Source organism: Triturus cristatus, chromosome 4_1, assembly GCF_964204655.1.
Source record: "Triturus cristatus chromosome 4_1, aTriCri1.1, whole genome shotgun sequence".
Taxonomy (NCBI): Eukaryota; Metazoa; Chordata; class Amphibia; order Caudata; family Salamandridae; genus Triturus; species Triturus cristatus.
The window spans coordinates 1,244,665,218-1,244,687,498 of NC_140585.1; the positions used below are offsets into that span (position 1 = coordinate 1,244,665,218).

At 46.8% G+C, this 22,281-nt stretch overlaps 1 protein-coding gene across 1 annotated transcript in view; it reads right to left on the reverse strand.

The window, feature by feature from the left end:
* AAAS (aladin WD repeat nucleoporin) overlaps positions 1-22,281 on the reverse strand; it is a 444,387-nt gene that overhangs the window by 232,654 nt on the left and 189,452 nt on the right. The window contains exon 11 of the mRNA XM_085654670.1: positions 4,140-4,200. Within this exon, the coding sequence (XP_085510796.1) occupies positions 4,140-4,200 (61 nt within the window). The remainder of the gene's footprint in view (positions 1-4,139; positions 4,201-22,281) is intronic.

Sequence of the window (22,281 nt, forward strand, 5' to 3'; positions counted from 1 at the left end):
ACATGGCAAGGGATCCGCAGACATCCCAGGAGGAGGAGCATAGGATGCCTGCAGGGCCGCAGCATATGCCTCTATTTGGGCTCTGGTCGCCCCCACGCCTGGAAACGGTGGGTAGGGTGGCGAGGCCACACAACCCGCGGAGAACCCGCACCCCTACAGGGCGCAGACCGGGCCTCAGGGACAAGCTGCGACACATACCAATGGGCGAGCGACGCCCTTGCGGCCTCGGAGAGGGATGTTGTCAGACGGAAGCAGGCGGTTCTTGAACCCTTCCGCGGGGGACAGACGCGGTGACGACGCCGACCTGGACAGGCGGGCCGAGAGGAGTTTCATCCGGCGCTCCCGCCGGGACTTCGGCCTCATCTGTTGACAAGCCGTGCAGTCCGTGAAGTCATGGTGCTCACCCATACACCACATACAAATGGGGTGAGGGTTCGTCGTCAACATCTGGTGCTCGCAAAACGAGCAAGTCTCTAAGCCCGAAGACATTTGGACACTTTTCTCAACAGGAAACGCAAAGCGTGAAAAGAAGGCTTGAAAACAGGCCAGGGACACGATCCGGATCCGCGTGGCACACGTTAAGAAAAAAACTGACGTCAGCGCGCCGGGGTGGGGCTTATGTGACCTCGCTGACGTCCTCCACGGGCGAGTCGCGTGGTGCCACCCCCCGGCGCGCAGGGACGCTGGGACAAGAAACTTTTCCGGGTCCAGTCTCACGCCTGGGGATAATTCTATGTTAAGGAATCTGCGGCTAGTAATCTCTATCAGATACAGCATGCGAGCCGGGGCCGCCTGTTTCCTCACAGCTCCTTCAGTTCGCAGGCCAACGAGGGTCCGGGTCGTCTCCCATCCCGTCTGCGATTGCAGCTGCCATGCGCCCAGGTCGTGTACTCCCCTTTCGTCGATCCTCTCAATCTTCTTCCTGGCGGTTGGATGTTCAGTCTGCAGCTCTCAACTCTGCCGCCGGGTCCGGGACGTCCCTCGGGGCCTCACAGTGGACAGAGTCCAGCAGTCTCAGCCGCCACGCTGCCGTGCCCTCCAGCTCTAATGGGAGCCGCCATTTTGCGTTGGCCGCAGCTCCGGCCACTCAGACTTTCCCCCGGTCTCTTCACCTGCAGGCGTATTTGCAGGGCTTCCCTCCGGTCTGTTTTCATCCCGGGGTTGCAGGGCTACACTCCTGGCTCAAGATGTGCAACGTAGGGGGTCAGGATGGTGCCGAGTAGCGGCCAGCGGGACGGAGCTCGCGAGCCCTGCTGCTCACTCCATCGGCATCAAGCCACGCCCCGCCAGTTGCTCAGGCGTTGCCATCTTATTATTCGAGTTTATACACGAAACAGAAAGTCTTATCCCAAGATCAGACTGACAAATTTCTGACCGACATACCACCAAAATCGGTTCCCGACCACATTCGCGAACAACTCGATGCGCCAATCACGGCAGAAGAACTCAATAACACTGTCGAGCCTACACTCCGGCCGAGCACCACGCCCCAACGGATTACCGAGCGAATTACTAAGATCTCATATGACTCAATTAGGCTCGACACCTACTAAGAGAGCTTCATGAAGCCATCGAGCAACAGATCCTCCCACTGGACTGACGGCATGCAGAAATTGTAATGTTCCTCAAGCCCAGGAACCCTCCTCATGTCGCCCTAGCTCACTACTGAATTTTGAAGCTGAACTCCTGGGCAAGGTTCTCGAGGATCATCTCCTTACCTCTATACACAAGCTCGTTGACCCCGACCTAGGCAGGCTTCATGCCGCACAGATCCACGTGCCATTGTAAAGGCGCCCGAACTCGGCCACCCTGCAGCCCTCTAATTAGCTGATATCGATAAAGCATTTGATTCCCTTAGTTGGGACTACTTATTCCTTCTCCTACAAGCTCTCAACTTTGGTCCGAGAGTCCTGTCATATATTCACCTCCTCTACACAGAACTCTCTGCCTTGGTACGGGTGGGCTGGGGCACAATCAGATCAATTCCCAATCCATCAGGGCACAAGAGAGGGGTGCCCGCTATCCCCGCTTCTATTCACACTGGCCTTCGAGCCACCTGCCACATATGGGTGAGGCGGGACCCCCTGGTGCCTGGGTTCAAATGGTACGCAGAGACATCCGACAGGATTGCATTATACGCCTTATTCTTCCTCACAGACCCAGGGTTTTCTGGCCAGCGAATTCTGCAAATACTCCGCGCATTTGGGGAAACCTCCGGATTCTGCACTAACCAGTGAAATCTGTACTATTCCCAGTTTGTGGAGACCAAGGAAGGGGCACGTGTGGCGACCCACCTGACCCATGCCACTGGGGGTCCCAGTATCTGGGGGGATATATTTCACCCTGTCCGACCCTCTCCTAGTCACACAATATCCATCCTCTATTACCACGTCTCAGAGAAGAGGTGAAGGTGTGGTCGCCTCTAACCCTATCCTTATTCAGGCGGTCTGCGATTATTCGTTTTCTTTTTTTTCTTTGTTGATATTTTTAAAACATGGCTACTATTCTGCAATGTACTACAACTTGATTTATGTGATTGGCCTTCTTTGCTGTATTGTACCGCCAAAAACATCAATAAAACTTGTTATAAATAAAAGAAGCTTTATGTAGAGCTCAAAACAAGTCACAAAATAAGTTTTAGCCCTCAAATGTTTTTAAATACATGCATGTAGTTTTAGGTGAAATCACTTTATCTTTCTTGAAGCACTGTTCCCCAGATGTGGCGCAGTTAGTCTCAGACTGTAGATCAAACACTTATTGCTCATCCCAAAAGTTCCCAATGCAAAGCATCAAGACTCTCAAGGCCGCAGTTTAAGAAGGTGGTGTTCATTCAAGAAGACAGTTGAAAGTTCTAGATTATTGCAGGACTTTTTGAGAAGCACCAGTCGTCATGGGATCGGTCTTGGGGGAATTTTTGAGGGGCACCAGCCACTGTGGAACCGGTAAAGCGGTAGCTGGTGACTCCAGCACATTCCCTAATCCATCCCTCTTCCAGTACTGTCTAGTGTAATCACAATGGAAGACTAACTGAAAGGCGAACAGCAGCAAATATAGGTAAGCATAAACTTAACCTGACTTCCTGAATGTTTGCTGCAAGCCCAACCAAACAGAAATAGGGGTTGGAGAAGACTCAATGCTAAGTGCTACTGACTGCAAACCATTGATTTTTCTATTGTAGCTGCATCTAGCAGGGCCATTCCTAACATTACCACCCTCTCCACATGCCCCAGGCCCCTTCTCAGGGTCAGGTTTGTTTGGGAATCATGTGGAGCTGATGAAGTTGTAGAGGAACACATGAAATCTGATTCTCAGGTTCTTTAGTGGAAGCCATATCCTTCCCAGTTATAAGGTAAAACAGTTTACCATGCGTATAGCGCACATCCAAGGTGACCTGAACCTCACATCTTGGGTCTACCTCGAGAAGTGCAGGTGAGGGAGGTTGAGGAAAATGTGTATTGACAGGTTTAATGAGAGAGATACGCAACATAGGCTGTATTTTCATGGATATAGGCAAGCATTCTTGCTAACATCAATAGGATAGGAAGGGTCCTATGCAGTGGTGTCACAATTTATGGCTGCCAGCTAACCTCATATTTAAGTTGATGACATTTATTTATAACAGGGTTCTCAGTTATTTCTTTACTCCGTAATGGTGTTGAGCGCAGATGAAACCCATAAAGAGTAAACAGAGGGAAATAAACCTCTTGATAAGCTAGTGACATTATTACGACAAATTCTGCTGACTACATGGACTCCACCCAATTCTCTCATTTGGTGATGTAACGCAGCAAGTACCGTTCGATATCCTGGTTTACACTTTCCATTTGCCCAACTGATTCTGGATGGTAGTCAGAGGAGAAACATAGGGTAATGCAGAGTTGTTTCCAAAAAAACTGTTCAAAAGCTAGAAATTACCAGACTCCTCTATCTGAGACAATGTGTGAAAGTAAAGTATGTAATCACAAAATATGCTATATAAATCATTTTGCCAACTGAGGGCCACTGGGGATGCCTTATACCGTTATAAAATAACATATCTTGGCCAACAGGTCTACTACTAGTATCAGAGTGTTTAAACCCTGATCCTTCTGCATGTTTCCAATAGCACTGAGGCCCTTAAAGATTGCCAAGAAACTCACTTGACAGCGTCCTTTTAGAGTAGGCCACCGTTCACAAGTCCATGTCTGTGCCTCCCAGACCCTGCAAAAGAAAAGGTACCGATTAGGAAGACATGTTCCAAATATTTTCCAGGTCAGAAAGGCATGTTGCAAGTATTTATTACATTGTATGTGTATTTTTAAAATGCACGTTCACCCAAGGTACCTTAGCATCTAACAATAGATGTTTATTGTTACCCAACTCAACAGTACTCCATCGGTTGACCTTGGTACGATGAAAGGCTGACTGGACCTTGGATTTGAATCTGTGTTCAGTGGGTCAAACATAGATGCCTGCACTGGATAAATTAGTCCACTGAGCCAGATTGAGGTTTATGAAGTACCCGATCAGCATCTGCAGACTAGCTTTGCTCTTCTGTTACATAATTACGATTATGTTTCTCTTTGTCTTACTGAAGGTTCAGCATTGCCACTGTGGTTTAGACCCATTGTCTTAGTTTTGGAGCAATAGGGGCATATGACACTGGTTTTGGTTTCACCAGGTATGTTTTGCAGAACATTAAATTGTGTAATCTGATGTCTTTTGGTAAATTGTCAGCTTTCCTAAGAAGAAAGAACTAGCTTTATGGAATCAGTTTATTCCGTAGGGGGATTGGAAGGGATGAATGCAACTTGAAAGATGATATCAATGTCTAAGAAACATAGTTATAGATAATCAGCTTCTTCTTCAACATGGCATCTATTTTTGCTTCCAAGGTACATAGCAAGGGATATCAATTTTAATACTCAAATGTTCTCATTGAGTTTCTCTGAATTCCTGATTCAACCAGATGAAGATGAGCAGTAATTTTGAATGGAAAATTATTGCACCCCCGGATTTTTCTATTATACATTCATCGATTAAAACTCGACAGTATGTCATGGAATGACATGTCAAAGCACTAATTTCCAGAATAACCTATCATTCCTCAGTGGATTACTAAGAATAGTGACATGATACCACACACACAAATACTGCACCTCATGGTATCAGGAGTTCTAATGGTGACAAAAATGTGTTGAAAGTCCTGCAACACTCCGAATCTAGGCCTAAGAAGAAAGTATACAGAGGAACAATGTTCAGCTTAATAGGTTGTTGGGTGTGGCCTAAACCAGCTAAGTAACTTCATAAACTGGACAAATGCACAATACTGCTTCAAATGCAGCTTTAGTTCTCGTACAGCAAGAGCAGGGACCACCCTGGAAACGAATAAACCAAGATTTGGCGCTTATATTTGGTAGTACGTGTGTAACATGATTTATGCAAATCACATCAGCCTTTACAACTAGCATTTTATTTTAACCTGGGGCTCACCCTCAAATCCTTAGGTTAGGCATTACAGAAGCTTGAAAACAGCTGTGATTGTTAATTAAGAAAATCTACAAAGGAAGTAGGCACAATAGTCAATATGTAATGAGCATCTTCAAAATTTAATTTAAGCTACAAAATCTTCTTCGTATATGATTCTGCATACCTGCACAAATATTTATGTTTACAAAATAAATGTAAATATTTGCAACAACACCAACTTTGCTCCTCCAATTTGTGAGCATCTATCAATACCTTTCAGAGGCTGATATTGTAATAGGGTTGTTCTGGACATCCAGAGTTTGGTAATGTCCTTCTTGGCAGGGGAGCACCCATTCCCACTAATTAAATCTCCCCTAAAGAACCCCTAAGTTCCTCCGTCACTCCCAGGATTATTAATTTGGGTGCAAGGTCAACGGGTCCTCATAACACAGAGGACATTGGCTGAGTGATGATGCACCACTGTTCTTGATTTATTGGGCAGCCCCATATCCGACCTTTATTTAGTATTTCCATTGTAACCTAAGCTTTTAACATTTTTAACTAAGGGTGCCTGTTTTCTCTTGGTTTGAAAAGTCAGGAGTCTGCGCCAAAACTACAACGTGGAGAAGTGTGGCTCACTGGTTAGAGTAGGCAGACCTGGAAGCAGAGGTCAGCCCGGGACCAGGGTTCAATTCCCGGCTCGGCTGGGTCTTGAGTCCATAAATTGTCCATGGACTTGATAATTCTCGCTCCAGTGCATACTTGATTCATGGGTTTACACTCTGCGACTCTGGGCAATAGCTTGCTTAATCTCCACAATGGCCCCTCGCGGCGGGATGCCTGGCTTTCACCTTGTGGATGCCCTGCTGGGTTATCTCACAGGGGAATACCAGGACGGGTTCCCTAAGCAAGCGCTTAGAGACCGGTTGGTGATTTGCGCTATATAAATATCTGTACATTTACATTTACATCTTTACTCATGATAATCAATGGGCTGGGAACAGGAGCCCCACAAACTCAGTATTTCTACACCATCAGCCAATTCAAGCCAATCTTCATATTCCTACAGTGTGCTTTTTCGAAGCGAGCAAACTTAGAAAACCACATGTGTTGGCTTACACCAGTTGAAGTAAAGTCAGGATCTCATATATGTAGTTTCAAATAAAATAGAACTTTCTAGAGCAACCTCATTTTGTATAACGCTACCATGCTCAGAATTGTGATCGGCAGCCTGTTCCAATCTTGAATATCCCTACTTACCCCCACACACAAGAGTGTTATATTAAGCTGCCAGCTTCATTTGCCTCCGGGGTGATATTGATACCGAGATTGAAATCAGTGGTCCTAATAGCCAGTTTGGTCTTTACAGTTCATTGGAACATCACATCTGTGAATCGAGACAAAGGTCGATTTGACCCACTTCACCTGTAGTCCGGATGACTTCCAGCACAACTCTAGAATTTCCATCAATCACCACTCGGTCCACGGCACAAAAAAAAGAAACATATTGTCCGCTTATAAGAATACGTGATCCTCTATGCCACCTTCTCAATGGAAGCCCTGTATTGCACTGGATCCAAGAGCTAGTGGCTCCACTGCCAGCGCCATAGAAGAGGGGAGAAAGGAAAACCCTGCCTGCTGTCTCTTCTTATGGGGAAGGAGGAGACAATACAATGTTGACTCTAACTTGGGCCTGTTGGTTGTTGTAGAGCACATTAATATAACAGGAGAGGAAACTGTGCCCAAAATGAATTTTATGTAGCAAATGATGGAGAAAACGTAAACCAAGGGTGGCAAAGGCCTTTTCAAATTTTATGAGGGTCAGTGCACAGGAAGCAGGAAATTCATAAACGTGAGCAGGTACCACATCTTAATGAATCAATCCACCGAGATTTGTAGTGCGCAGCTAATCACCAGTGAGCATCCAGGCGCTAGGATTCTGCTGCCATCAGTAGGTCTTGAGTCCCTTTCTGTATTTCATGAGATAGGATGCTGTTCAGAGGTGGAGGGGAAGGCTGTTCCAGGACTTGGCGGCGAGGTAAGAGAAGGAGCATCCTCCGCTGTAGTTTTTGCGGATGTGGAGTGTGTGAGCGAGGGCAAGGGATGTGGAGCATAGGTTTCTGGACGGGTTGGTGGTAGTTTAGGCGGTGACTGATGTATGCTGGTCCTTGGTAGTGGAGAGCCTGGTAGGCGTGTCAGCATCTTGAATTGGCATCTTTTCTTGACGGGCAGCCAAAGGAGGTACCTGAGGTGGGGGTGATGTGGGTCAGTTTGGGAAGGTTTAGGATGAATCTGGCGGCTGAGTTCAGAATCGTCTGAGACTTTTTAGGAGCTGGGAGGTTATTCCTGCGTAGAGTGCCCTGCCGTAGTCTAGCCGGCTGATGATTAGGGCTTAGGTGGCAATTTTCTCAGTGTCGACGGGAAGCCATTTGAACATCTTTCGGGGTGGGGTTTCGAAGCAGGCGGAGGAGACTGCGTGGATCTGGTGCCTCAGGGTGAGTTTGCTGTCCAGTATGATGCAGAGGCTGCTGGCATGATCTGTCGGTGTGGGTCTGAGGTTCTATTTCCACCAGTTGTCGATCCACGGGGAGGTGTTGTTTCCAAAGATCAACACCTCAGTCAGTCTTGTCTGTGTTGAGCTTCAGGCATCTGGTCTTCATCCAGTCACCGATGCTCGTCATGCAGTTGTGATAGTTGGTTCCGATGGTGACGGGGTCTTCGGCGAGCGAGAGGATGAGCTGGGTGTTGTTTGCGTAGGAAATTATGTTGAGGCTATTAGTTCGGATGATGTTGGCTAGGAGTTTGCTGCTGATTTCCTTGGTTCCAAGGTTAAAGAAGTGGTGGGGGCAGGGGTCAGTGGGAGCTCCGGAGTGGATGGAGTTAATGATGGCCGTGGTGCTCTGTGTGGTGAGCTATTCCCAAGCAGTGAGCAGAGAAATATGGGTGGAGCCGGTCAGTGTGAGGAGGCTGTAGAGGTCGGTGGGTTGGGGTTCAAAGCTACTGTAGATGGTGGATATCTTATTATAGAAGCAGTCCGTTAGGTCGTTGCAGTGTTTTCTGGGATGGGGGGGGATTGTGTTCTCGGTGGCTGATGGGCAGGAATACTCTTTGACGATGTTGAATAGTTCCTTGCTGTGGTTGGAGGAGGCTTCAATGCAGTCTGCCAGGGCATTTTGTTTTGTATCTTTTAAGCGTTTATGGTAGTTAAGGTCCTATCTGTGGGATCTTTGCCTGCGCCATCATCTCTCCAGACGTTTGCAGTTGCGTTTTGTGATCCTGTGTTTGTGTGTACCTGTTGGCTTGTTTTGTGGATCAACTGGTCTTGGAGGATTTGATGGAAGCAGCTCTGTCGGCGTAATTGGTGATCAAGGCGGAGAAGTTCTTGGCTGCCTGTTCGATAGAGGATGAGGGGTAAAGCCGGGGGTGTTGAGGACGTCCGTCTATTGGGTCTCTGTCACTTTGTTCCAGCTTCTGTGTATGGCAAAGTGAACGATGATGTGGTCAGTCCTGGTGTGTATGGTGGTATGGCTGTACTTAACTCTGTCGCTGGCCGTGACTATTGGGTCGAGTCTGTGTCCTGTGCTGTGGGTGGGGTCGATGACCAGTTGGGTGAGGCCAATGTTACTCAGGCTTTACAGGAGGCTGGTGGTGTTGGAATCTTCGAGGTCAAGGTGGAAGTTGAGGTCACAGAGGAAGATGTAGTGTTTGAAGTCAATGATGAGCAGGGTGATTAAATAGGGGATGGCGTTACAGAAACCGTGGCGGGCGCCAGGAGTCTGTGGGCGAGGGTGCCTCTGATGGTCATTCTGCTGCCGGTTTTGAGTTGGAAGTTGAAGTGTTTCACGACTGGTGTGCTGTTGTCTGTGGTGGTGGTGCACTGGATGGTTTCTCTGTAGATGGTGGCGATGTTGCCTCCGTGTTTCTTAGTGTGGTCCCGGTGTATCATATTGTATCCACTGGGCGTTACAGTGGCGATGTCAGGGGTGGCAAATGGGTTGAGAAAGGTCTCTTTGATTACGATGTCGGGGTGAGGGTGGTGATGGTGTCCCAGATTTCAGTGGCATGTTTGCAGAGGGATCTGGCGTGGAGCAGGAGGAAGTGGAGTGGTTCAGTCGCGGGTAGGGCGGTGGGTGTGGTGAAGGCCTCTGTAGAGGCTGGTAGTGATGAATTGCAGGTGTGGAGACAGATGCGGCAGCTGTTCTTGTGGCGCCCACGGATCAGGGCTTGGAGCTCTTCGGTGGAGTATCTGCGGGTGGAAGGAGGACCAGTGTTCCTTGAGCTGGACGCGGTCCAGGTATCAACCGCGCATGCATCTGATGCAGTGTTTCATAGTCCTACCAGGTGTGCAGTACTTTTGATGTGGGTATGTGCAGATATTACGTTTTTTCTGCAGGTTGGTCGGGTCCTTAGCAGAATGTTAGTCTTCACATTAATCAGGGAGATAGGGCAGTATGATGCACAAAGGCCTCCATGGTTTAAGTAGGACGGAATTGTGGCTAGTTTAGGACCTTTTAATAATGCACCAGTTTGTCTAAGTTTATCAAACATGGTTCGATGAGGAGAGACCAGCGAAGAAAAGCATTTAAATAATTCAATGAGGAGGCTATTAGGACATGGTGTCTTCCCTAAATGCATGGTTGTTACAGCCTGTTGGAGTTTGTTCTTGGTTAGTGGCAGTTCTAGTGTGGTGTGGTTTGCCAATCTCATTGTCTACGTTGGATGGTCATGTATTGGGAGTGATGTGATTTCCCAGATGACATCAGACAGGGTTTGAATAGTGAGCGGTAATACTCTGCGAATACAGCAGTGATTTCAGAAGCACGGGTTACCATAATTCCCCAGATTTCCGGATCCCCAGAATTGTCCTCGTCACTACCTCTCTGTTGGACAGCCAAAAGAGAAGTTTCTTAGCCATACCTCAATCTTGTATAGCCATCTCTATGAAACCATCCACGTTAGTTTAGCAGAATGTAGGGCCATTTGTTGAGGGCCACTCCATAATTTTCAGGTTGGCGCAAGAGTTACATCTCCACTGAAAACGAAGTCCTGTGCAAAACCAAGTATACCGCTCTAGAGTAGCTCGAGCCAGCTCTTTTTCCCATTCCCTAGAACAAAGGTAGGCTTAGTCCCCCCTCCGGATTCGTCTTGAAGGCTTCCGAAAGCATATGAGCATAAGAGAATGAGCCGATAACAAACAACCTCCAAACAATCTGACAATATATGCCACAGTCCACTCCTCTTCCTCTGCTCATGTGTAATTCTACAGTGAACAGATATTCTACTATGAAGGATGTGCTCATCCCATACCTAAGATCAATTGCCAGAAGAAAGAAGTAATCAAGATTAGAAAAGGAGTGGTGTGGAGAGCAGTAATATTTATAGAGTCTCATCCAAGTGCCACATAAGCAACACATTAAACATACCCAAAGAGGTCTGCCTATTTGAAAGAATAGTATTTCTGTGGGGCCGTGTGGAGCAAGTCCGATGAATGCCTAATTTTCTAATATATTAAAAAAAATGGTGAACCATACATGGCTTGGCATCAGTCTGGACACAACTAGGAAATATGAAATATTCTATTGTATTAAAAGGTCTTCGACGTGTGCTATATATCCATTTAAAAAATAGTGAAGGCCTATAACAAAAGCATATCGAGGCTTTCTGAGCCAATTTAAGTTTTTAAGTTAAAACCACCTTTACCGCATTCCAAGTCAGGTAAGACAAGAGAATCACTGTTGTATTACAAATATACGCTATAGGTATGTATTATTAATTTGATATAAAAAAATTACATTAATTTCATGAATACATACAGTTTAAAAATATATATATATATATCACTTAAACCAATCACAGAATCTGCTCACACCCTACCAATCACTTTTGTTGGTTTTTATTTAACCATCAACAGTTATAATAAGGCTCTTAGTCATAAGGGCTCCTCTTCTCATAGTTTATATTTACATCAACATCAGGTATGTACATATAGTTTTGTCTCTTTAGATTATAGCCTTCACCGAATGTCACAACATTGTCTGCTTGTCAAGGTTTATTCTTGGTATAAAATTTAGACGTGTCTTAAAATCTCTAGATTAATCAAAGACCTTATTGATTATTTATCATCACAGCAATACATTCAGTGGGCCTCTAAAATGTTATGATTCAAAGGTAAGTGCTCTTTTAATTTTGATACATTCCTCATGCCATGATTATTTCTACATTCACTATTTTGAAGGAGCTATGACCTTTGAAACACAGTTAATCCACTTGATTTCTTCGTGTGACAGGACCCTATGCTCTGTAGCATGACCACCTAATTGAAAAAGAGAATTAAGTTCTCTTCATTGCAAACATGGGACTGTTTCAGAAACAATGATGAGATTATTAATGTATGGAGGGTTAATTGTGGTGATGACTGGTCAAAGTGAAGCAGGGAGACATCCATAGTAATCTCCCCAATCTTGTTTTCCGGTGATGAATACTTCACTTTAATGGAATGACATTTATAAAGTGCGATGGCTACCCGGAGGCCTCCCAGCGCTGCGGACGAGTACAGGGGACAGAACAGTAGGAGAAGAATATGGAACTAAAACAGCCAAGTTTTTAAAAGCTTGCAGAATGAGAGAATATTGGGCTCTTTCCGCAATTGAAGTGGAAGAGCATTCCAACCGATGGCACCATTACATGGGAAGGAGCGCCCGCCACATCTGACCTTCCTTATTCTGGGTTGAAGAGCAAGAAAAGAGACAGATGACCGAAGGTCTCTCTTCGATTGATAGGGAGTGTTTAGAGATTGGAGAATGGGCGGGCCGTTCTTCCAGAAGGCTTTATGGACCACACACATAGCCTTGAACTGGATCCTTTCCCTGATCGGTAGCCAGTGCAAGCTCTTTAGTGCTTGTTTAACGGACTGCCGACGAGGAATCTGACGTAGTCTACGGGCGGCACAGTTCTGAATTATTTTGAGCTTGTTGATGGTATACTGCGGAGCTCCCAGATATAAGACATTCCCATAATCCAGGCGAGAGAGGATCAAAGCTTGGACCATGATCTTTCTAGCGTGGAAAGGGAGAAGGGGAAGAACTTTACGAAGCATCCTTAGTAGCCCAAAGCAGGTAGCAGAAAGCTTTGCTGCCTGATGACTGAATGTAAGGGAATGGTCAATTCAGACACCAGATCCAGATTAATGACTTGCAGAATGATACCAGTTGAAGTGGCACCAGATACTAGTCACCCACACCCCCTCACGGTACAGTGCCTGTCAGGCCAGCTCAGGGAGAATTTTGGCAAATGGCTTCTGGAGTTGGAGTTTAGTTCACTTGTCCTTCACCATGATCACATCAAGAAGGCCTGTAATGGCTTAAGGAGGGTAAGAGAAGCACCTATGGATTTACTACGTACACACAGATCTCACCCGAAGTATGAGCACGAGCCACTGGCCACCCTTTCCACTTGGATCCTTGTCAGACACATAACAGTTTATTGTCTGGGTCTGTGTAGCTTGTTACGCTCGTCCGGTCACACAGGGGACATTCATATTCCATGTCTAGCACGATACTCAAGATCAGCTTGCCCTTATAGTTTTAGCCACTACCAGCCTCAAGCCCAGAGTGCAAAATGAAAAATATAATCTTACAGGATCCTCCAGGCAGCGCAGTGTTAGACTTATGGCTTAAATGCCAGTGACTTCAGACTGGACACTGGATCATAGTGGGGTGCATTGTTATAGTTGCCAGGCGGAGGAGAAATAAGCCACCACCAAAACAATCTGCCCAGCTGAGCAGGGCCCGCAGTCCAAAGGCACATTAATCTGGGAGGTATATGCACGGGGCTCCCTGCCAACAGTAGTGCTTCAGGAAAGGTGGAGGAAAGAGCTCATCACCTCTTCTCCACATCAGGCCACTATTTTGTCCTGTGCATTGCAGCGTGACCTCCCCGCCACACCTACACCAGAGCCCATGGCATTCCTTAGCCCCACTGCCTCTCTTGTCTTCCCCCAGTTTAATCCCCCATTGCAGAACCAGGTTTCAACCCTGGTGCATGCATAGTCAGTGTAAAGGCCTATTCTAGGCTCCACAGGCAGAATGTGAAGCAGAGGCCGCAACCTGACCAGCTTGGCTTCCGCGCACCTCAATGTAGCCCTGATCCAGAGCAGAGCACTGTCAGTCAGGGTTGAATCCAAGTTTCTGGAGAGATGGAAGCACTGATAGGACATTTTTTCTGCTCCACCGAAACTCTTGAAGAAGGATTGTGGAGGATTATATGGATGGAAGGCTGGAGCAAGAAGGAAAGCATCTGAAATGTTGAACATAGCAACCACACTCCCTAGTATTGGGCATTTTATACATGATTTTGTTTCCTCAAACTAGCAAACAGAAAAGCACTGGAATTCTGCACAACAGATTTTTAGCAGTAACCCGTGTGGTATGGTCAAGTTACCGCTGCTCCAGTGACCAGTGTGAAAAGTATAAAAGGACCAACTTCTTTAACTAAGGGAAATCGTAGGGAGAGCTGTTCATAACTTTATCAGCTGCTCATCTACAAGAGAATTATTCGGTCAACATCATAGCTTGATTATTTGCTTTATAAGAATGGATTAATGATCATCCTTCTAAAGTTAAACCAGAATTAAGAACTAGGGCTAGAGAAAAGTAGATTTTTCCTTCCTTTCCCATAAGTAACCGTGGTGTGTTGGGGTTTACAGTCTCCTAGCGGGTCTCACTCAACAATTAAGGCAACGGGCATTTCTGTCGTCTTTGAATGTCAGAAAAGAACAAGCTACTTACCCTTGATAATGATCTTTCTGGTAGATAACTGCAGATTCCTCACCTTTTGAATCGCCTGACAGTGCCAGAATGAATTTGGAAAAGTCAAAAACACTCTCCCGCACGAGTAAATGGTGCTTGGCCCACCTCAATACCATGTGCAATCCTAAACATGACATCACCGAAGAAATATGTCACCCAGATGCCAGTTCTTCATCTGTTTTTTCAATGCCCTTGGAGGTGGAGACAAGGCCAACAAAACTGATAGTTTTATGATGTATATATAACATGACTAAATTGGGACATTATTAATGAATTATGACCTTTCATTAGAATTGGGAGGTGGGTAGGATTGGTAAGGAATCTGTAAGAGGATAAAGTATTCACCAGAATGATAGTTACTGAAGATAAGTAACTTATTCTTATGATAGATACTTGAACCTGCAGATTTCTCACCTCCTGAATCAATAGCCAAGCAGTATCTTCAAGACGGAAGTCATGAGGAGATGGTCAAACCAGAAAGTCCTTCAGAACAGATCTTGCAAAATGGCCATCCCTGCGGACTTTTGAGTCAAATCACTAATAGCTGGTGAAGGTGTACTCTGGACCAAAGCTACTTCGCAGCTCCACAGATTTCCAAGTGAGGAATACCCCTGGAGAGAGCTGAAGTGAACTTCACTGGTGAAATGGGCCCTCATGCCCTCAGCAGGTTCCTTTTTGCCAAGTGTGCAAAAGATCTTGATGCATACAATAATCCTTATGGAAAGCATTCTTTTCAGAATAGCTCTGCCCTGCTTGTTACTGGTACAGTCATTGAAGAGATTATTATCAGTCCTTTGTTCCTGGGTACTGACTGCATAAAAGCTGAGAGTCCTGCGAATATCCAAGCAATGGAGCCCCTCTTCTTCCTTGGTGAGATGAATAGAAGGTTTGTATGGCAATTGGCTGCCCTACATGAAATGGGGTGACAACCTTTGAAAGGAAGGATGGCATTATCCTGTCAAACAGCGTAACTGGGAAGAAGTAGGTAAAGAGAGGACAAACAGGCAAAGCCTGCAGCTCATTAAAACACCAAGCCAAGGAGACAGCAATCACAAACAATGTCCTAGTAGTCAACAGCTGCAGCGAGCAGTTACACAATGGCTTGAACACATATCCCATCAAGGAAGTGAGCACCAAGTTAAGGTTCCATTAAGGCATTAGGAACAGTGAAGAAGGAACCATATGTCAACCCTCATGACAGCCTGGAACATGAATAGTGAATGTTGTACAGGTAACACCAACAATGCCAATGGTTAAACATTAACTTTGCCCAATGCAAGCCCTTGCTAGGCTAAAGAAAGTGCAACACATCTTAAAGATATGGTTTATGGGGTTTAACTTCCTTCCTAGCACACCAAGACACTAACTGAGGACAACTTCCAGAGTGAACAGACTTGATAGGGAGGAGGCAAGCTGAAAAGGTGACGTCTACTAAATCCATTAGAATGGCCTGCTCAATCTACCTACATGAAAGTGGAGGTCCAGGAGGATGGGATGTAAGATGTGCCCTGCGGACTGCAAAAGGAGGTCTGCGCTTAGTGGAAGAGGACAAGACAGGAACAAGAAGAGCAGATTTGCATACCAAATCCTAAGATGCTAGTTTGGCATGATTAAGACAGTCTACGCACGGCCCTCAAGCTGTTCCCTTAGAACCCGAGGAATCTGAAGAGGGGGGGGGGGGGGGGGGGGGACACATAATGAAGAGAAAGTCTCACTTTAGACAAAGTGAATTCTCTAGGGAAATTGGAGGGCACAGAACAGAAGGATGTGTACGTTATCTTGGGTGGATAAGAGGTCCACCACAAGGGTGCCCCGGGAGTGATGCTGATCTGCATGAAATCTGGATGGAGGGGCCGCTTGTGCTTGACAAGGTGGCAGCGGCTGAGATAATCAGCGCTCGCATACAGGAACCCTGACGGGTGGTTGACAACTAACCAGATGCCTGAGTGAAAGCCACAGATTCGGTGATTCTTGACAAAGAGGATGCCACCCCCTTTGATGGCATTCGACAACCCTGTTGTGTGGTCAGTGATGGCCTGAAATGACAGATCGCAAATGGATGGCAAAAATGCTTTCAGCGCTAGGCTGATCAGCCACAACTCTTGCAGGCTGACATGGTACTGCTGCTCTGTGGGAGACCTAAGTTCTCTCTTGACCAAGGTCTCCAGATGTACACTGCAACCTAGAATAGAAATATCTTTCACCACTGTGGCTAATGCCAGTGGGGATCTTCCACTAGGTTCCTCATTACTAACCATCACTATAGATCCGCCTCTGTGGAAATTCAGACATTGTCCAACAGTCTGCACCAGAGTTGAGACGACCCGATGCAGAGGAATGCACCAATGAGTGTGTGTGTGACCAACAGGATTCAGGAAGCCATGGGTCCCAATAGTTGGAGGGGTGTCAGAGCTGGAAGACAGGCCCCCTTCCGAAACATCAGAATCATTTCCTTAATGTCCTGAAACCGCTGTGCAGGCAGAAATGCCCTTAAATATGTTAGGTCCAACACCGGCCAATGAAGAGAATGAGCAAAGAGGTATCTAGGTGAAAACTGGACACGTTGATGAAAACTTCACAAGTCTAATAGCACTGATGCTGTGGAACTCAGGTGGTCCGTCACCAGCTGTGGCACTTCGCATTCAGTCACCACTCATCAAGGTATAGGAATAAGCATATCCCTGCCATGTGGGATGTGCCACCTCCAAAGACATCCCCTTGGTACAGACTAGAGGTGCAGATGTCAAACAGAATGGGACTGAAAATTGGTAGTGGGTGGAAGCAACCACAAAATGCATGTTTCTCCCATATGATTTTGTTAAAATATGCGTCCTTCAAGTCTAGGACCACCACCCAGTCTTCCAGCTCCAAAGCCACAAGACCTGTGCAAGGGAGGGACAGCAGCTTGAATTTCTCCTTGGGGAGGAAGCCGTTCAAAAATGGAGCAAAGTACACTGTCCTCCTTGTGGACAAGAAAGTAATAAATAACAACAATATCTCCGCTTGGTTTTGTACTCTTTAACCATTTTCTTGGCTCTCTCGCTCAACAAAATCTAGACTTCCTGCTGCAGAATGCAGGAATGATCTGCTGAAGTGGTCGAGAGGACAGGAGGAATTGGTGGTGGAGTTCCTGGAAAGGGAGGCCGTAGCTCTGCTCTAAGATCTGCATGACCCAGCGGTCCGTCGTGATAGTTCACTAATTCAACAGATCATAAGTCACTCACACCCAAAGGTCAAACATGCTCCCTGTGGAGCAAGTTACAGCAGTTTTGAGGGTGAGGAGAAGAGGAAGAAGGTTGCTGGTCATGATGACCCCCTAATCCACCACATCTGTATACCAACACAGGAACAGGTTCAGCTTCTGTACTGGCTGGGATGATTAGCTCTGCAAAAGGGGTGCTCCCCTAGAGTAATCGCAAAACTTGTGGTACTCACTGTGAATATAATGGGCAGGGGAGGTCTTTCCCATGTAACGAGCCATAATCTGGCCCACGCAAGGGTCTAATCAGCCTTTTTGCCAAAGAGGCGAGAACAATCAAATGGCATATTAATTAGGTTGTCCTGGACATCCACAAAAAATCCAGTGGAACGTAGCCAGGCTTTTTACCAAACAATGACAAAGACCACATCGCGCAGGCCTCTCAGTTCATCACGTCTAATCCGGACATGAGAATTTCTTTATCCACATCCTCATCATCGCATTCAACATTGCAAAATGAGGTCTTAAGTACTCCAGAAGATCCAGTACGACCATCTGAGACATATCCCGAATGGCATGTAGGCAAGCGGTTCGTATTTATGTAGTAAAAGGCAAGGATCCCAGAGGGGAAAAGCTCTTTGCCACATTGTTGCAATCTTTTTAGGGTCACAATCAGTAGGAGCCCTGGGGAAGATCACAGGTTCTGCTCGGAGAGGGGAAGACACCTGCACCACCAGACTCTCTGAGGAAGGATGGGCAGACAAAAACTTTGGGTCACTTGGAACTTGACGATGGTGACAGGAGAATTACAGTTCTCTGCAAAGGCAGAAGTTTGTTTGTCCTAACCAGCTACAATGGGTTCCCATCAAAGCCTCCATGAAGGGAAAGTAGGGCTTTGAAGTAGAAAATGTAATGTAATATTACAATATTTTCCTTGTTTTCCTCCAAGGGCAAGGTAGTTCCAGAATCTCAGTTGCCTTCTTCAAGCCATCTGTGAATGATGCCACTTCATCCTCTGGAGGTTTTGTAGGACACTTCAAGACAACATTTGAAGAAGTATGTAATCAGCTAGCATTTTGTAGGGCTCAAAAGTCCCCAACATCTGTGCTTGCAGGAGAAAGGTGGTACCCACCTCACTGCTGTCGTCATCATCATCATCATGCTGGACATTGTCAGGCATCTGTATGGTATCAGAGTCTGATTTAAATCATGCATCCTTTCAAAGTATGCCTCTAGGTAGAGGTCTATGTTCAGACTTCTTTACCAGCCACTACGCTTGACGTCAACAATGAATTAGAATGTCGTTGGGAACTTCACCGATCCATGTGATGTCTCTGAAGCATGCGCTAGCGGGGGCAACTTCGGTAACGTCTTCCCATGTGGAATGGTATCAGCCTGTGTCTGAACAGACTGGCATAGAGGTTGTGTCAGCTGGCGGAAGTCCAGCTTGTAGGAAGCTGGCTCTGTATATACTATACCAAAATGAGGTATAGTGTGCACAGAGTCCAGTGGAACCCCAAAGGTAGACAGAGGTAAAAGTAGCTAGCACCTTACTCTCTATTTGTGGTAGTGTGGGCGAGCAGTAGGACTTCATCAGAGGGTAGTGCTAAGCATTGTTGTACACACTCAGGCAAGAAATGATGTCACACACTCAAAGACTGAGCTCAGATCAATTTGTTTGTATCAAAAATATTGTTTAGTTATTTTATTTTTAGAACCAAGCCAAGCCTGGTGCAGGTAAGTGAAATAATACTTTACAAAATCATAGTCAGTGATTTACAGTTGAAAGCATGTTCAAATGCAGTTGGTTGAAATACAGGGAAGTCAACAGTTTGAAGTTACTTTTCAGTTACGTTACAGATTACTGTGCACGTTACTTTTTAGATTACTTTTTAAGTTACTTTTGCTAATCAGTGTGATGTGCCTAGGTATCACACTGAGACATTTCTTAGACAAAAGATAAGTAATTCACTTTTAGAACACTTGTAGTTTTTTCCAGTGTTTCATACAAACCAACTCCACACACAAGAAGTTTCAAGGAAAAGCAGTCAATGCTTCTATGTAAGAAAATGAAGTTAACGGTTTGTAGCCAAGTACTCATTTGTGGGAGTTGGTTATCTGGGATTAGCACCAGGGTTTCCCCAGGGTCAAGGATGCACTCTTCAAGCACCCTCAGTGGCACTAGGGCAGCCGGGTGCAGAGTGTTGAGGCCCAATGTTAACCAAGCAGGCCACAAGGTTGTGGGAGCAAAGCTCCTGGTGTTAAGTTCAGGGAAAAGGGGATACGAGTTAGCACATAAAGTGCACCCACAGCGGCACAGGGGCAGCAGGGTGCTGTTTTGGCGTTGGGTGCCCTGTTGTTTTAAATGGGAGTTGACGGTTTTGGATTTTGGTTGAAGTCTCGATTCATGAAGACTTCGGGGAGGAACCAACAGCTGGGCAGGTAAGTTGGAGGGCCCGGGGACGTAGGTGCACCTCAGGTATTTTTCTCCAAGGCGCAGGGCGGCTGGATGCAGGGGTGCCTTTTGAGGACAGATCTCACCTTAAAGGGCCACTTGCGGTTTGGGGAGGATGGGGGGAGGGGGTGGATCTCCGTGCAGAGGCTGCAGGCGATGCCAGGGAGTCCTGGAGGGGTCAACCCATGGGGGACCTCGCTGAGACCAGTGGGCCACCCAGATTCGGGCCGTAGGCGTCGGGTGCGGTGATGGTTCCAGGCGTCTGGTTTCTTTGTCCTCAGCAGGCTCATAGTCTGTCTTGGGAGTTTCTTTTGAACAGAGCTGCTGTTCAAAGGAGATCTGGTCTTTGTTGAAGGCAGTCAGTCCTCCCAGGGTTCTAGAGGTCGCTGGCTGAAAGACAAGGCGACCTTTGGGGCAGGATCTCTGGAAACTGCAGATGGGCCGGTAGGGCTGGGGCCAAGTCCGTTTTTCTCTGCAGTCTCCTCTGCTGGGCGTCTTCTTTTGTCCTTCTTCTTTGTAGGTTGTAGGAATCTTCCTTCTTGGATCAGGGCTGCCACCTAAACCCTGTATGTAGGGGGCATTTTAGGATTCTCGAGGTAAGTAGCCAATGGGCTACTGACTTAAGGGTGACCCTTGGTGTGCTCACCCCACGTGGGGGAGTGGCCACAATCCCTAATCCTGATTGGAGAGTGCCTGCCATCTGCAAGATGGTGGGCACTGAAGAGTGGGCTTCACCTCGCCTCCCCCACCTGAGGGGTGGGGTTGGCAGAGATGGGCACACCTTCTGGGCTGCTCTAATTTTTCCCGCCTGTCTTCCCGACGAAAAGGAGGAGAGACAGGAAGGGGGCCTGCTCCTGATAGCAGGATAGGCTGGAGGTCGAATTACAAAGGCGGCAAGGCCTTTGAAGTTCCCCTGCCACAGATGGCTCTTCCCGACCTGGGGGAGGTGTGACTAACTCCGCCCAGGAAAGGCTTTGTTTCTGGGCTCAGGGAACGAAGGCTCCCACCCCAGTGGTCCAGAAACATGTCTCGTGGTGGCAGGCTGGTGTGTACCAGTCAGCGAACCCACCAGAGGCTGGTCGTTTTTGAGGGGGCATCGCTAAGATGCCCTCTGAGTGCATTTTATATTAAATCCCACACTGTCATCAGTGTTGGTTTTATGTGCTGGGAAGTTTAATACCAAATTTCCAGTAAAGCCGTTATGGTGCTGTGGAGTTCGTAAAGACAAACTGCCAGCACCATATACTCTTAATGGCATTACTGCACTTACAATGTCTAAGAATTGGTCTAGACACTGTAGGGGTCCAGGGTGCATGCACCTGTATCCTCACCACTGGTATAGTGCACACAGCTAAAGGGGTGGCTGACCTATGCCAGGGCAGTGGGTTGAAGGCATGGCACACAGGGAATGTGTGCTATGTCGACTCTTTAGTTTGTTCTGCACCAAAACACGCACCCTGCACTTGCTGTGAGTGTGTGTAAAGGTACAGGGCCTCTAAGGGTGGCACAATAAGTGCTGCAGCCCTTAGACTCATTCCTGGCCACAGGGCCCTTGGTACCCATGGTACCTTTTACAAGGGGCTGACATGTGGCCAGAAAGGTGCCAATTGGGGGTACAAGGTACAGTTTGGAGAAAGAACACAGGCTCTGGGAGCCTGATTGGCAGGGACCCAGGGCACATCAAGTCAAAGTGCATCAGTAGTCTGGCAAAATGTGTGTGTGTGTGTGGGGGGGGGGGGGTTACTGCAACAAAAACCAAGCTTCCTATATAGCCAGGAAACACCCAGGCTCCAGGGTTCAGTAGAGGAAGGCTGACAGAACAACGCTAGCACTGCCTGAGTGAAGGCCGCAATATGGATGTGGTCAGCGCGAATAATTGGAAACTCCTAAAAAAAACACAGTGAAGGTACAAGGCTTGGGACTGATGCTCAGGTGACATCACTGAGCTCAGGATCCAAATATGAGGCTGTATGGGAAACATGATGATGGCCTGAAGAACTACTTCTAGAATGAAAGCACTGTCTTTGTGCTGACCTACTGTGGTTCTTGTGCTTTTTCATAACTTTGCCCCAGATCCTGGAGGATTTGCTGGTCAACAATCGGGCCAACCTGAAGCAGGACCTTGGATCAAGAATAGCTCCAAATCCAGCAGTCATCGTAGGCCTGCACTATATAGAACTTGGCCCTATGGTCTGCAATGGCCTTTGTGTGCATAAGGCCACTTTTATGGCAGAAGCTGAAGTCGTGACTGAGCACCAGGCATCACAAACACAGTTTGTCTACGTCAGAGATAGACACCTGCTTATAGCAGGAGTGGCAATGCTTCTACCAAGATTTCCTAAGAGGTGACATCCTGCTGACATTGCAGTTGT